This window comes from Octopus bimaculoides, chromosome 4 (genome assembly GCF_046866305.1).
Source record: "Octopus bimaculoides isolate indiv1 chromosome 4, ASM4686630v1, whole genome shotgun sequence".
NCBI classification, from domain to species: Eukaryota; Metazoa; Mollusca; class Cephalopoda; order Octopoda; family Octopodidae; genus Octopus; species Octopus bimaculoides.
Window position 1 is genome coordinate 65,246,030 of NC_142931.1, and position 17,109 is coordinate 65,263,138.

Here is a 17,109-nt window from a genome sequence, read left to right on the forward strand (position 1 = left end):
CATTGGTATGTTACTTAATACTGCTGTAAATGTAACCCTTTTCAACACTCTACAACTTGAATGATAGGGACAAAACTCAGTATTCACTTAATACAAAAGGACACTGTAACAGAATATGATGGCTGTAGAATTTGATCCAGCTTTCAAATTACCGCTAACATTACTATCAATCTTCTTCCTCTCTGTATATTTAGGAATCTTACTTCATGTGAGTCTTTCATTTTCTATTCACTCATTGTTCCACTATTTTAAAAAGAGACAGTGAAAATGATTGACAGAAAGATTAAAATGACACTACTGAGAAAGAAAAAAGGTGAATTTGACATCGCAGAAATGTACTACCATCATTATTAGCATCGCTCTTCTGCTACTTTCTCTATCTATTTTTCTATATCTTCTAATACATCTCTCGCTTTCTATATCTCTCTATTCTTCAACTCCAGGTAGAGGGACACAGAGAAATGTAAAAAGATTAAAGAAAGACTAGAGGAAGAAAAACAAAGAATATGACATCACACAAATGTACTGCTGTCATCATCGCCATCATTCCACTCTTGCACTGTTTCTCTCTTCATGTATGTTTTCCATTCTCCATCTCTCTATTCCACTATGTTAGAGAAAGTGAGAGAGAGAGTGAGAGAGAGAGAGAGAAAGGGAGGGAGGGAGAGGGAGGAAGGGTGATAATGAGAAAGAGAGGGCAAGATTAAAGAGAGACTGCAAAAAAGAAGCTCAAAAGTATTGCTGCCACCATCATTATTATACTCCTTTCTCTTTCTGTCTCTCATTCTCTATATCTATTCTACTGACCCAGAAGTAGAGAGAGCAAAGACTGACACTACTACTCCATTTCAACTTTCTATCTTTCTACATTTCTTTGTCTTGATAGACAGTAGGATTGATTTGAAGGACAACTGGCTCCAGTTTCATGAAATGAATGCGGAATAAATCTCATCTGTAGATAGGATGCTGGCCCATTGCAGGTAGCATTCCCAGATGATTAGATACCTATTTCCAATGGTAGATAAAATAAGTCACTGTGAAATGAAAGTGATCTGCATAGATACACAATGAAATGTGCGCAACATATCTGAACTTAAGTCCAATGAACAAACAGTCAATACATTATGTCTCATGACATGGTATTAATGACAATGATGGTGAGATACAAATTGCATATAGTCATTGCAGCTCCTGCCAATTCCTGTGTGAACATCCTTCAAATTTATCAGAATATAGATAGAGAGTAGAACAAATGTACAAATGAATCAGTTAGGATTTGCATTTAAACCATGTCATTCAATTTGCAATGAGTGTTGTTTTTTGTTTTAATATTATAAAGAATTCCTCGTTGGTAAGTAACACACACATGCAAATATAAATTTTGTGTATGTATTAGAGAAAATAGAAATGCTTATAAAAGCTTTGAGCAGTATAAGTAAATTTAGCATTAGCTTATTTTAAATATTCTATCTGTAGACTAAGACAACATTTCTTCTCCACTTTTTATAACATTTCAACATGTAGAAATATTCATTTGCAATTACCTAATGCTAAAAAAAACTATTTCACATCACAAAAACCTAATGGTTCTCATGAACATTTAATATCTGTCGACTAAGAAGTACACTGATGACTGGAGGTAATAGAGAACACAAGCATGGAATAATTTCACACTTTAATTATATATTTATTAATGAACATTTAAATGATTGAATTATGACAATTGATTTGGCACTATTTTATATTTATGTTTCTTAAGTTTTTTTTCATTTCTTTGGCTGAGTGCTAAATTAACTTTAGCTCACTGTTCTAGCTGTTGCTTACAAACCTTAGGGCTTGTTCAGTGATGAACTAATTACATTATTTGTATGTTGTTTTTCTTCATGAACTGAATTCAATAATTTCATTACATTTTATTCCTGATCTAACAGTTGCTGTGGGGAGTTATTTAAATACCCTTTATTTAACAGAGACTGTTAGGAAATAGCATTAGTAAAAAGGACATGTGAATAAACATTAAATTCCAATCAACAGCTGAAATACTACTCAAGCTAACAGTCAATTATTGACAAACTGTAGCTGAACTGGCATAAGTAGATAAACAAACATTAATGATCAAGCAATTTGCAAACATAAGGGTGTTAGCCAACCCACACTAAAGCTTGAGATATCTTACAGCTTTAAAAAGATAACAAGAAGAAATAAAGTGATTAATTTTGTTGTTTTGTTTCTTAATTTTTCTTTTTTAACTGCAAGACTATTTATTTATACACACAAATACACATATACAAATGTATGTGTGTGTGTGTGTGTGTGTGTGTGTGTGTGTGTGTGTGTGTGTGTGTATGTGTGTGTGTGTGAGTTCAATTCCTGGTGAGATGTGTCCTTGAGCAAAACACTTTATTTCACATTGCCCTGGTCCACTCAGCTGGCAAAAATGAGTAATACCTGTATTTCAAAGGGCCAGTATTGTGACACTTTATGTCATGATGAATCTCCCTGAGAACTATGTTAAAGGTACATGTGTCTATGGAGAGCACAGCCACATGCACGTTAAGTGGATCAACTGCAACTCTTATCATTGTAACCAACAGAGTGCCAATTATATATAATATATATATACATATACAGACTCACATATGCACACAGTTTTGTTCTGTACAAGTGAATATTTGTCTATTTTTAATGAGTTCCAATCAAACAAAATATGAAATTAGTAATTCTCTACTTACTCGTGAGGTTTTGCAGCATTGCCACCTGGAAAGTATAGATCCATGTGTGTGAAACGCAGTTGTACTCTCTCGGGTCCAGAACCCTCAAAAGTAAAACGACATGTAATATCCCCTGGGTATGGATTTGGATAATTTGGACTGGTTATGGTACCGTTTTTCCCATCAGCACTGCTGATATGCCGGTTACAATTGGTGGCTGAAAATAACAGAAAGGGGAACTTTATAGAAATTTGAGAAAAAAAGTCCACAACAAAAAAACAATATAACAAAAACGATGATTTAGCAGATGTCACAGAAGGCTTTTCATCTATTGAATCAAAGATAAAATGTTTTAAATTATATAGGTTATAAAGTCAATAGAAAACTGTGTGTAAGGGATTGGTCTCTTTCATATAAGAGAAAAAGGTGACACACACATATATATATATATATAAATTTGCTTTTGCTCAATATAAATGAGTTATAAACATTTAAACAACAGAATGTTATGAAATAACTGGCTATAAGGAATAAAAAGGTGTTTACCCAATCAAAACTTAAATTGAAGACCGTTCACGTCTAAATTAACATAACTCCACATAATTGAACACAAAGAAAATCAATGGAAAACTTCAAACAGTTAAATCAAAGGATATTAAAGTGAAGACCCTGAAGAAACTGCACCGATATTATACTAATTGCAACGGTTACTAATCAATGCAATAGAAACATGTGTAGGTCTATTTGAAGTTGTATATATATATATATATAAAGAAACAAAGAATTAAAGGTAATGCTAATGCTACTTTGTAATAATCCTTATGAGTGAGAGAGAAAGAAAATGTGGGAGAGAGGGAGTGATAGATAGATAAATAGGTGGTGTAAAAATAAGTGTTCTCCTGGTTATCAGAGGATTCTCACATTCTGGAGCACTTGAATAAATATCTAAATTTTTAAACAGTGGTAACAAAAACTAAAAAACTAAAAAAATAAAGTGTTGCACTCCCTTCCCTCAACCCTCCAAAGTACCCAAATGTTAGAAAATAAATTCATGCTATTACTCAAATGGAATATATTTCTTCTGATTTGTCACTACTTATTCTTATTCAAAGTAATTATATACAAATCATGACTATGAAAGAATTTCTATTAAAATTCATAGTAAAATTCAATGCATCAAATAACAAACAAGAAATCAAAAGACAAAAGAGAAACTAACTTATAGCCAATGAGAAATGAAGTGGAGACAAAAGATGAAGAATTATTTTCATCTTAGTTCCATGTAATTTACATGTCTTACATAAATCTATATAATTTTTAAGGATAGTAACAATGAATACAATATTTGTTATAGTATTTGAAAATTTGATATTTTTTCCTAAAAATATACACACATACATACACACACATATATATATATATATATATATATATATATATGTACATACATGTATCTGTAGTATATGTGTTCAAACATTTATGTATGCATATATATACATATATATATGCACACATCACATACACACATATTATGCACACATGTTCCAACACACACACACAATTTTATTTTCTTTCTTAGCCAAAAAAAATAATAATAATAATAATGTAAATTGTATTTTCCATTGTGTTATATGAAAATATCAATAAAATTATATGGAGAAAGCTTTGAAAATATTCCATACATTAGTATGAAAGAAAAGAAAAAAGAAGACTTTATCATAAAATAACTCCCACATTTCAATGTTAAAATGTGATTAATCATATTTTTAACTAAATTAAATTTTCTTTTGAGTTATGAAACATTGTTTCCTTTTTTTTTTTATTCCTTTTGCTTATTTTCTTTGATTTCTAGAAATTTTCTTTCACTCAGTTTATTTGAAATGACAGCATGGCTATATGCACACATACATATAAAGCCTGCTTTCTGCAGGAATTTGAAATAACAAACATCAAAACCATTAATCATTGTAAAAGTTAGTTTATTCTCTTATATTGTTTCCTATAAAAATCTGGAGCAATATAAGAAATTATAGCAGAATAGAAAACAAACCTAATTCAATTATGTTAAAATACAGATGGTTTGCACCCAATAACAGCTTGCAGTTTGATAGGAATTAAGGTCTGAAGGAATCTACATCTGATCTAATACAAGATAGATGAATGCAAAATTGAATTTGAATATACTCTGTGTAACTTCACCATTGTCAGAGTCATACAATTACAGTATTATAACAAGAATTATATTTCAGCATATTGCATCAGTAGGTAGCTTTCATGTGGTTCTATAAAAAGATAATACAGGGAACTTTAATAACCTAGTAGTTTACTAATCAGAACTGTTGCAAGTCACTCAATCCAGTTTTATGTTGTTCTATCCTTTTCTTATTCTGTTTATGTTTTTTGGAGGTATTGTTGGTGGTGGGATTTATTCTTTTGATTATATATGCATTGTCATCATCACTCAGTTTATCTAATATCTTAGTTTCATCCTTTGCCCAGGTTTAGGCCAGTATGCAAACATTTTCGTAATCATATCAATAATACATAGATATAATACCATTCTGAAAACTAAAACATATTACTTTGTACATAAAATCTGTCTGTGTGAAATAAATATTAATGCATTATAAGTGAAGCAGGGATATGATCAGCAAACTTGATTGTTTAGAGTATACATGTGACTATTTTTTTCACCTACTTGTGGCTACAGATTTGCTTCTCTGTTCAAATAATGTTCTTCTGGACAGTAAAGAAGTCAATGGAAAGACAATTTTTAAGATGTTTATATATGTGTCCGTATGGTTTACTTTATTTGTAAAGATAGTCACACTTTACATATTTTTAGCAAGTGAGAAAACAAATGCTAATGATAGAATCATTTCATTTCCTTCAAAGAAAAACAAAAGAGAAAAAAAATCTAAAAAGAAAAACCATTTCAGCCCAAGAAATCTGGTTGGACTTATGACCTGCCAGTACAATATGAAGGAATAGTTTTGATCTTTGAAGAATACATGATAGAAAAATAGAAAATTATCCTATATATGTTTAATCTTGGTAATGTAGTTGTGTCAAAAGTTTGTGAGCAAATAGAAATAAAACGCATTCTATTTATTACTAAAATACTAGATATCCATTAAACTATGCTGATATCTATGTAAACAAATACCACAAGATGCTAAGGAAACAAAAATGGCAATGGTAAAAGATTAAATTGATAAAACTGCCAAGATTCTGCATTTGGCAACACTTAGTCTCAAGTAATCTGAACAAATCAATAAAATATGAGAACAAGAACAAATTGGAAGCATTTCACTGAACAAGAAAACTGAGAAGCCTTTAAGAGCATATAAAAGAAATTCCGATATGATTGAGGAATTATCTTGACTGGTAGGCAAACTGCTTTACTATAATAGCAAGATCTAAAGTTAGCGAGAAAATACTTTTTTTTTTTCAGTAAAATCCCCACCAACATTGATATAAAAAAAATTGTTAAAAATGACAAAATCAATACATATTGCATTTTGCTTTCTTATTTTTATTGTTGTTCTTTTTCATTATTATTATAGTGAACTGGGTGGGTGGAGGTAGAATAAAGATAGGTAAGGGGCAAAGTATGCAAATATATATATATTAAGCTGTAAACACTATTTTTAGATCATAAAAAGAGTTGCAGTTTATTGTTATGTATGGAAGCCGTGATGGTAGTGAAGATGGTAGATATGGGAGCAATGAAGATGTTTTTAAACTGAAGTCAAAATATATTGTAAACAGTTTACTGTTAGCTATAATGTTAGAACTCATTTCTAAGAGAATTTTTAATTCTTGTTTTTATCTGTGTTGCGAAGGTTAGCTGAATAGATTGATGCCTCCTCCTACTTGTAATATTTTCTTCATCTAATGGCATGGAAAAGAAAGCATTTAAACCTTATAAGACTGACATAACATGGAAGGAAGTTAAATAACATTATTATTAGGATTGTGTAACAAGCAAATTCAAAGAGCCAGTCTTCGGTCACTTAACAATTCTAGTAAGAGTAGTAATTAACATAGTAACTATATTTTCTACTACTTCTATTATTACTACAACCACTACCAACACTACCAGCATATCAGCTCTAGAGTTAACCAGTATGACCATTTCTGCTTTTAACCATGTTATATCTAATAACATTCTTGCTCACTCTAAGTACAGTATAAGATATGCATGAAATATTCATTAGAAGTGTTGATGAGTATTTTTATGCCCCTGATTTATACAATGTAAGTGGGAAAAGTTAGTCTACTGCACAAAATCCTACTACAGGTTACATCCATGATTGAATTTGAACACAACAGTAGGGAGAATATATACACTTTAGTATATTACAATGTTTGCAGTATGAAACACTTTAGTACATTACAATGCTTGCAGTATTCACCTTGCTGAAAGCAAGGTGAATATTATTACCTCCCCATAGGATTTTCTTTTTACAACTTCCTACACTTAACCATCTGGAATATAAATACTTTGACTATGGACAAATGGTTGTACTGTTAACATGATATGAACCATTAACCACCATTCATTCAGCAATAAAATGTCTTACTGTTCAATCCAGAAATGATTGTCATTAGATACTAGAATTTATTAACATAAGATATATATATATGAATATATATATAAAAATTACCTTATTAGAGATGCCTAACTGTTTTCTGTAGAGTAAATAGTAACTGACAGAAATGTAAAGTGTTCTAGAAAATTAAATTATAGCTTCTCTGATGTTTTGAACAGGAATTATCTACACTTGATAAAAAGAAACAAAATCGAAATTTCAAATACAAACCAATTTGTAATATCAAAAAAAAAAAAAAATACGTGTTTATATATATATAAATATTAAGCATAATTTTTGCTTTCTATTTCATTTTTAAGTACTGAATATGAATATGAATTTCTATTTTTATTTTTTTATTATTTTTAAAATAAAGCAAAGTGATAGTAATGGTTGATAATGTGTTGGTACACATCAAGTGGGGATGATAAAGAACAATGATAATGTTAAAGGTGCTGCTGATGATGAACTCAGAAACTTAATTCTTCACATGCTGCTTAATATTTACTCTTACACACAACCACCCAGCCATGCATGATCACCAACTATTTCTAACCAAAGTTTCGAAACAAACCAATTACAGGCAAGAAACAGACTAATCAATCAATGTCAGCCTCCACATTTCAAACAGTAATGACTGTTAAATCAGTCACAGCAGCAGCAACAACAATAATAACAAAAGTAGGAGCAAAGAAAGAACTGACTGAAGAGGAAACAGAGCTGTCTCAAATTACAACTCTATCTATCTGTCTGCTTGCCTATTTATCTATCTGTCTGTCTATCTATCTATCTATCTATCTAAAAAATACATACATGTGTGCGTGCACACACACAAATTTTCACTGTCATGTAAGAGTTGTAGAGTACATTAAAATTTATTTTTGCTTAGTGCAAATACAATCTGATGTAGAATTCAATATTTTGAATATAGCGGATAGCTATGTTTATAGTATCAAAGGTCGACAATCTACACCCTAGGCTGAACTATTCACATTTGTCATGAACAGTCAAAGACTCAGGGCAGACAGGTAACATTTGATATAAGAAACATATAGGTATGTGTTATTTGTATGTGTGTTTGTGTGTGTGTGTGTGTGTATGTACGTATTATGTATGTATGTATGTATGTATTTAGAAAAGTGAGAAGTTCTTTCATCAACAACCTTAGAGCATATACTGGATGCACTTTACCAACTCTAGAGAAATTATTTTAACCCCAGCAAGAGTCCTCTATTCTATATTTTTAGAAGGCAAAAAAAAAAAACTTTGGTGGGATTTGAACTCAGAATTTTAAAAAACTCAGAACAAATACCACAATGCCTTTTTAATTAACATGGTAGAATGTAGTGGTTAGCATATAGTGGTTAGTGTATAGTGGTTAGGGTATGGTGGTTAGTGTACATTGGTTAGCATATAGTGGTTAGTATATAAGGGTTAGTGCATAATGGTTAGGGTATTTAACACACAATTGCAAGGCCATGAGTTCGATGCTTGGTAGCACATTGTGTCCTTGAGCAAGACACTTTATGTGTACCAAAGGGCCAGCCTTGTCAAATTCTGTATCATGCTGAATCTCCCTGAGAGACAATGCCAAAGGTAGATGTGACTGTGGAGTGCTCAGCCACTTGCACATTAATTTCAATAGCAAGCTGGTCAATTGATCAGATCAACTGGAACCCTCATCTTTGTAACCAACAAAGTGCCAATTTTTTTTAATGATTGGTGTTAGGAAGGGCATCCAGCTTTAGAAACTCTGCCACATCAGATTGGAGCCTGGTGCAGCCTTCTGGCTCACCAGCCTTCAGTCAAACCATCCAACCCATGCCAACATGGAAAGCGGACATTAAACAACGATGATGTTGATGATGATTCTACCTTTCCATTGTTTTCATTTAATAATGATAACAACAACAATAATATTTGATAAATGAAAAATGTTTATGGGCTGGGCAAAGTTCAGAGAGCTTCTACCTATGTTGGTAACTAAGGGCCTCTCTCTCAAAGTGAAAAGCAAATTGTATGATGCCTGTGTACATACAGCTATGCAATGTGGCAGTGAAATAAGGACAATGGCTACAGGGGACTTGCAAGGGCTTGAAAGAAATAAAGCTAGCATGCTCCGCTGGGTGGGTAAAGTCAGTGTGCACACAATAAAATGTAAATGAGTTAAGAGGAAAACTGGGTTAAGAGGTGTCAGATGTTGTGTGCAAGAGGGAAGACTGAACTGGTTTGGTCATGCGATGTGTATAGATGAGGTTAGCCACTTACAGAAGTGCCGATCTCTAATTGTGGAGAGAACCTGTAGCAGGGGTAGACCCAGGAAGACATGGGGTGAAGTGGTAAGAAAAGATTTTCAGGTGCTGGGCTTCACTGAGGAAATGACAAGGGACTGGGAGTTGTGACAAATTGGTGTACTTGAGAAGACACATCAAGCTAAGTAAAATTGCAGTCATCCTCACACACAGGCAAATGACAAAATTAAACTAATTAAACTATAGACAAAATTAAACTAATCCCCAACATACTACTAGTACTTAATTAATCTCAAGCATGTAAAAAGACAAAGCTAAGATTTAAGGAGGGTTATAACTCTAAAGCAATAAAGCATCATACTTAGGAAAATTTAAGACTTCCACCAAAACATTTTCTAACAAAAGCTACTAAACACCTCCCCTTCCCCCTCTCTCTCACTCTCTCTTTCACACACACACACACACACACACCGCACACACATCTATGTAAATACACAGAGACACAGCTATTTTTTTTTTTTTTGTCATGTCTTTACTGTTCTACAAATTTCTATGCTTTACTGAGACATTTATTTTATAACTAGAAGCTATTTCAACTATTCAGCATTGAAGTAGTAATACGTTTTACCTTTTTTTTTAATGAAACAAGTAATGTGACTTTCCAAGACACATCACAACTGCACGAGAGTTAAAACTGATGTCTTTTAACACCATTAGCTATTAAACATAGCCACTGTCTTTTTCTCAGTTTTATTTTTTTTAATTAATTAATCAACTACAAATCCACATTCTGCTCTACTTGAATGAGTCTGTGTCCTGAATTCTGCTGTCACTACTTTGACTGAAGTGTACACATACACACACATGCATGCATATGTATGTGCATATATATATATATATATATATATATATATATAAATGTTTTGAATATGTAAATAAAGCTCCAATTCCATTATGCTGGCAACAGTCTAATGATGCTGACTGGTGAACTAGTTTTTCTGGGTTGCATCAAGCTGTACCGATATAATGTAGGATAAATATAATAATAACAACAATAATCCTTGGATGGAATTTATAAACATTTAATACATTACTACATGCATTTCCAAAAGTCACATGACACAAGAAACACAGTCCATATTTCTGAGATAATTATAGTGCAGTCCATAGTATCTGTGCGCATAGAGTTGATCATCTTCGTGGATTCACTTCTTCAAGCAATAAAACATTAATGGATATACAACATAGGGATAAACATCCCTTTTTACTAGTATGAAGGTTAAGCAAGTTATATAATATATATATATATATATATATATATATATATATATTATTGAAATTAACATTTTCAAATTTTCTCCTTTAAAATTAATATTTTCAAAGGAGATATCTGAGCTTGCCCTACTCAACTGCAATATAAAATAAACAGTATTTTGAATGAAATGACACTAAACATATCCATATTTCACTGATACATAGGTAGCTGGCAAATTCAAAAGATGCCTGTTAAATATAAGCTCAATATTACAGCAATAAATTTACACTGAATTGACACTAGAGAAACTACATTAGCCAAGATACAATACATAATAGTTTTACTTTATATTTTTTTTGTTTTACTCAAAGAGCAACATAAAAGAAGCTAACTAATAATATATATTACCATTGTGTTAGACGCCAACCATCAACAAAACCCAAACTATCACTTTCATGTGTTTCAGTTCTACTTCTCAAAGCAGTTTTCAAAGCAAGGTAGTAGGTGTTAAAGTCACAAAATCTTTGTTTCAATTACACATAATACAACAATTATTGAAGCTAGTGTGACACATCTAATGTATACAAGAAAGGAAAAAAATGGGTATTAACACTATTAATATGATGATTTCAGTGAGATGAATTAATGCATAACAATGTTCTAAGCTGGCTTGGAGGAAGTTGTACTAGGAAACTTCTTTCAATGATTTTGGTAAATGTGGTATGTCAGATACTAATTCTTCTAATATTGTTATTCTTAAACATCAGATATGACATGTTTCTATTCTTAAATAATGTAGGCTGATGCTAACAATGTTATCCTAAAGAAGGACATTGACACAAAAGAAATGTTAGAATGTACATTTATGTTTCTGGGTTCAAATCCTGCCAGGTTTGATGTTGCCTTTTTATCTTTCTGAAGTTGGCAATATAACATCAGACATGAACTGGAGTTGATTTCATCAACTACCCTTTCCCTATGAATTTGTGCCTTATAGTGAGAAATCAATATGCAAACTTTAATGATACAATGTAATACTTTCTAATTCTAAGAGGATTCAAATCCTGAGATCAATAATGTACCTATACAATCAATATATTATATTGATTTCTAAAACTGACACAAGACAAGGCTATATTCATTATTAACTTTGGTGGTGATGGTGAAGGGGAAATTATTTTCATCTTAATCTCAGTACTTAATCGGTGAAAAACAAAACCAGTCTCTTGTGGGATTTGAGCCCACAAAATAAAAGGACATGACTAAACATTGCAACATCACTTCAATCAATGCTCTACTGATTGTACCATCCATCAACCTCATCCAATAAACTATATAAATATATTATTCCAGTTACCAATTATTAGAATTACTGAATTATTATGTTCTATTCTTTCACCTCTTTATGTCAATTTTCCAATAATTTAAATTACTTTCCAATTGGTTGGATTGTTTGAAAATTCACATGAGTGCACATATTCACAAATTGACAAAAGCAAACATTTCACAATTGGATAACCTCTCTAACATCATCCAACCATGAATGATCGTATTTTTCAAATGAGGTGAAAATACCCATGGGCTCATTCAATGACATTTCAAGACACCTAAGTGAGTATAACCAGTACTTTAACCACATAGCCTTCATATTACATCTACTTTTATCTATTTCATTTGCTATTTTTTCCCTCAACTCTTTTATTCCATCTAAAAGAAGTTTCAATAATCAAACAAAAATAAAATGTTATCAACACTTAAAATCACAAATAAAATTCATGAGATTGTTCGAGATTTTTTCCCCGTCTTCTTTCTAAGGTTTTAATATTAGTAATGTATGAAGTAACAGCAACTATTTGAAGTATTAAAACATCTTTTATTTGCAGACATCTTGATATTCCTTTGCTTTCCATTTAAAAGACAATTTTAACAAAAGTGAAAAACAAAATAAAATATATAAGGTAAAATTAAAACTAGTTTAGTTATCAGTCAGTAACTACAAAAATCCCTGTAATCATCCACTGTTGCTTTTTGAAGATATCTACTTCATTTCATTTGATATTGTACAAAGCTAACATCTTAACAACATCTAAACTGAAAAATTCATGGATAAATACAAAATAAAAAGAAAATAAAGGTATCTTTTTTTTTCTCTCTCTCTCTAGTAGCAGTTTGCTTTTGTAGTTGTCATTGTTTTACTTGTTTCCTCTATGAATATTTGTTTCTATATGAATATTTCATTCACATTATTTCTATCTAATCCTAGGAATTGGAAATCACAATGGAATATGTAAAAACTGAATCCCAGGCTGAATGAGAATGTAATAAAATGCAAAACAATAATAACTGGTCTAAAAACAAAATCTGTTTATTTATTGCAGTTACTTGAAGATAAAAGACAATCAATAATTACTATAGAGATTAAATAACTTGATTTTCATTTATCAGTTTCCTTTGCTTTTCATACAACAACCATAATGCAAAGATTATAAGCATGATAAGAAAGTGGAGGGTGGCAATGCTGGTTGGAAAAGTGATAGTGATATCCTTGAGTAACACATGGAAATGCATTGTCATAAACCTAGTACTGATCAGTCACCATCAGAAGTTGTTATAGCTTGTAATTATAAAATATTTATGATAAAAATCAAAAAATTGTTATAGAATAAGGAAGTAGCTACACATTTATAGAACAAACTAGACAACACAGGATGAAATAAGTTTTATGACCAAGTTGACACTATATTAAGATGTATGGAAGAATGCTATAGAAGATGTATGGAAGAGTTCTATAGACATGTAAGTATACTAGCATGAGGATAAAAAAGCAATACAACAAAAGGATTTGTACATATTTTGTTGTATCTTGGAAGGCTTGAATCTTCCTCCACAAACTGCATAGTACAGTCATGACCAAAAGTTTGGAAAATAGGTCTGGAAATGAGAAATTTTAATTTTAAATGCCCCTAAGTTATATTTAATTTGCAATATATTATTACTTGACCAAAAGTTTGGAACATAGGTCTGAAAATTAGAATTGACGCATTGGATCAGTTATTAGGTAAGTATAACTATGTTGTATATATTTGAATCGAATTGTATTCAGGCATAAAAATTTTAATTTAAAAAAAAAATGTTCCAAACTTTTGGCTACAAATGTATGTTCAAAATACAGATTTCATATTTAAGTTGAAAATCTTGGACAAAATGTTCCACACTCATTGTAAGATGGCCATGACTAACATTTCTGATCAATAAGCAATCTCTGTGAGACAGGCCTGCTCAAACAAAAGTAACTTATGTGAATTAACAGTGAAAGAAACATCATTTCCCTCCTAATGACACGGAAATTAGTGCTATACCAAAATATTCTCCTGTCTAACAAGCAAATTATCTGATAAAATTTCATAATAAAGAAATTATGAGCAACACCAACAGAATTTATCTAAAGAAAAATAAATGTTGAAAGCATTATATGCAGTTAAAGTTGGAACCAAATAAATCTGTAACAAACATGTGATCATGTGATAATGTTTGTATATGTAGCAAGAAAATAATGCAAAGAAACAAGAGATTAGGTCTTTTAAAATTTTGGTGAATATATATCTAACTTCCAATGAAAACTAGAAATACCATGCTATATTAAAGACTTCAAAATATACAGACTCTATAATATAAAGTTGCACAGGAAAACTATGAAATAAATAAAATCTATTATTTGACGGTTGTTTGATATGATGACAGTACAATGTCGAATTCAAAGTATTATAGATGTTTCACATGAAATAGTGATTTTAAAAAAAAGTTACTTAGAAGAAAACAAGAGGGGAAAAAAAAGTTTTTGTAGATTGAATAATAAAAAGCAGAATATCACAAGAAATATATTGTTGGTTAGAAATATATTTGTAAAAATCATAAGGTTTGAGTATATTTTGTGCTGTAGTAAAGTCAGAAAATTTGTTCTTTTATTTTATTTTTTTTTTTTTTTCAGCTTTGGAATTCATTCGATAATTGTTACATTAAGATCAAAGTCTTATATACATAAATAATATCTATATCATACTTTGATTCACGGAGATTAAAACCAACAAATACAATAGACAAAGTCAGTGTAGCAGACTATCACATTAAATTTGGTGCTGTGTGTGTGTGCATGTAACAAATCTGTTTAAAAAAACCTTCTGAGAAAATGCAATGAAAATGTCTAAGTGCAAATAATGATTCCTGGTGAAAAGCAGTTCAAGAATCGTTAAGTAACTACTTATGCTAAAGCCTATCTCACATTTCATATAGAAACAAAGCTAACAATATGCTTAACTTGGTCAGCTTAATCCATTTCCCCTGTCAATATATGTTAGGATTAAATGAGATGGCTGGTGAGTAACTTACAATAAGCAATATTTACATCTATTAATGGTACATAGCTATTATTCAGAAGCAACTTGTCAAATTGCAGCTTACATCAAATCTTGCACTTCGTCAAAAGAAAACTTAAGTTATTTGTCTTAATGTGGTTGAAGTTGGAGACCTCTCAAATAACATTAGCTATATTCAGTGCATATACATCTATACACACACACACACATACATATACACATATCTACATGCACATACATACAAACATATAGACTGTGTATGTATTTATATGTATGTATCTACATCTATCTATCTATCTCTATATATGTGTGTGAGTGTCTGTATGTGTGTGTGTGTGTGTGTGTGTGTGTATGTGAGTGGATGAATACCTGCATGTGTGTATGCATATGTGTGTAATTATGTATATACTTTCATGGTGTTATATTTGATCAACATTAATATTATGTCACTCATTCTCTTTAAGGTATTTCAAACTTTGTGAAGGTCACCATTTATATGCGCATTTTAAAGCAAATGTTTCCTGATTATATATTTGTAGCACAATATTAAATTTAATGCTCTGATATTTATTTCAGAAAATATATTCCCTAAAGAGAGGGATTATGACAGTTCAGGGCTTCAATCGAAATACTAATTTAGATACTCATTGACAGCTAAGAAGATTTACCCAGGCAAGAGTAAGATCTTTTGTCTCTCTACAGCATAAATGAAGGGATACAAACAAGTGATCTTTCATCTAGTAGGTCAGCATTCTTAAAATAAAAGACATATAACAACAGCACTAAATACCATGTTGCAATTTGTAAATCTGCCATTCATGTTTTAGTATGGAACAATGAACATGAATGGATATTGCAGAGCAATCTGATTTGAGATTGAATTCAGATGTATTAAAATTGTAATTTTTTTAGCAGATAGTCAGATATTATCTTACACCAAGATTCACCAGGTTGAGAACACTGTGTAACATGAGTTTTTGTCCTTGGGTAGTGATTGTTATTTCCTATTTGCTTACCCCTAGAAAATATGAAAAATGGCTAATATTTCTTTCAAACTTTGCTTTTGTTACATTTGGTGAAACTCCAAAAAGTCCCTCTCAACACATGACTATGATGCTCTCACACTATTCAGAGATGCACTTATTGTCAACCACAATGGGACATGCTCAATTGGTTAAGGTCAAGCAATTGATAAGCAAATTGAGCAGAATATTTGCTATAATAATATTTCAGCTTCAACAACTCAGTGCTGAATCTGTCTGAAATGTAATGGAACATAGGTCAGTTTCAAAAAATTGTTGTCCCTGTCACAAAATCAAAGTTTGAAGGGAATAGTAGTCATTTCCTTTGATTTCTAGATAGAAGTAAATAAGAAATAACACTTACTGACCAAAAACAAAGTCAAAAAAGAAAAATTGTGTTACACAGTGTAACAAACCAATGAAGGTACTTCCATGTGGTTACTTAACCAGTTAGAAACAGCAGCAAAACAACTCTCAAACCACACACTACCATTTCAAAAAAGAAATGAAGGACATATTGAATAAGCAGAATGATCATAGCTAGAAAGCCTTTGATTAGAACTGATGACCTGGAGTTTAAAAAAGCAATGATGAGGAGTTTCATATTACACTGAATCACAGAGGCATCACTGAATGCATATTTTACCTTTATATAGTTTACCTGGGTGACATCCAAAAGGTAATGAATCATAGGACAGCGAGTTAATAAAAGACTCATTAATTTTACCATGCAGCCATTGTTTACACTGAATTGTTAATCTATTTACACTAAGATGGATAAGATTGCTTGAATGTTATTTCTTGGCTCCTGAAACAATATAGTACCAGAACCAGGATAGGAATTGCTGAATTTTTGGTACTCTATTACCATATTAACTGAAACAGCAATATTTCCCCTTTG

At 31.2% G+C, this 17,109-nt stretch overlaps 1 protein-coding gene across 1 annotated transcript in view; it reads right to left on the reverse strand.

Moving 5' to 3' along the window:
• LOC106882502 (suppressor of lurcher protein 1) overlaps positions 1 to 17,109 on the reverse strand; it is a 1,283,613-nt gene that overhangs the window by 112,029 nt on the left and 1,154,475 nt on the right. Inside the window, exon 13 of the mRNA XM_089350836.1 lies at positions 2,733 to 2,928. Coding sequence (XP_089206962.1) covers positions 2,733 to 2,928 — 196 coding nt within the window. The remainder of the gene's footprint in view (positions 1 to 2,732; positions 2,929 to 17,109) is intronic.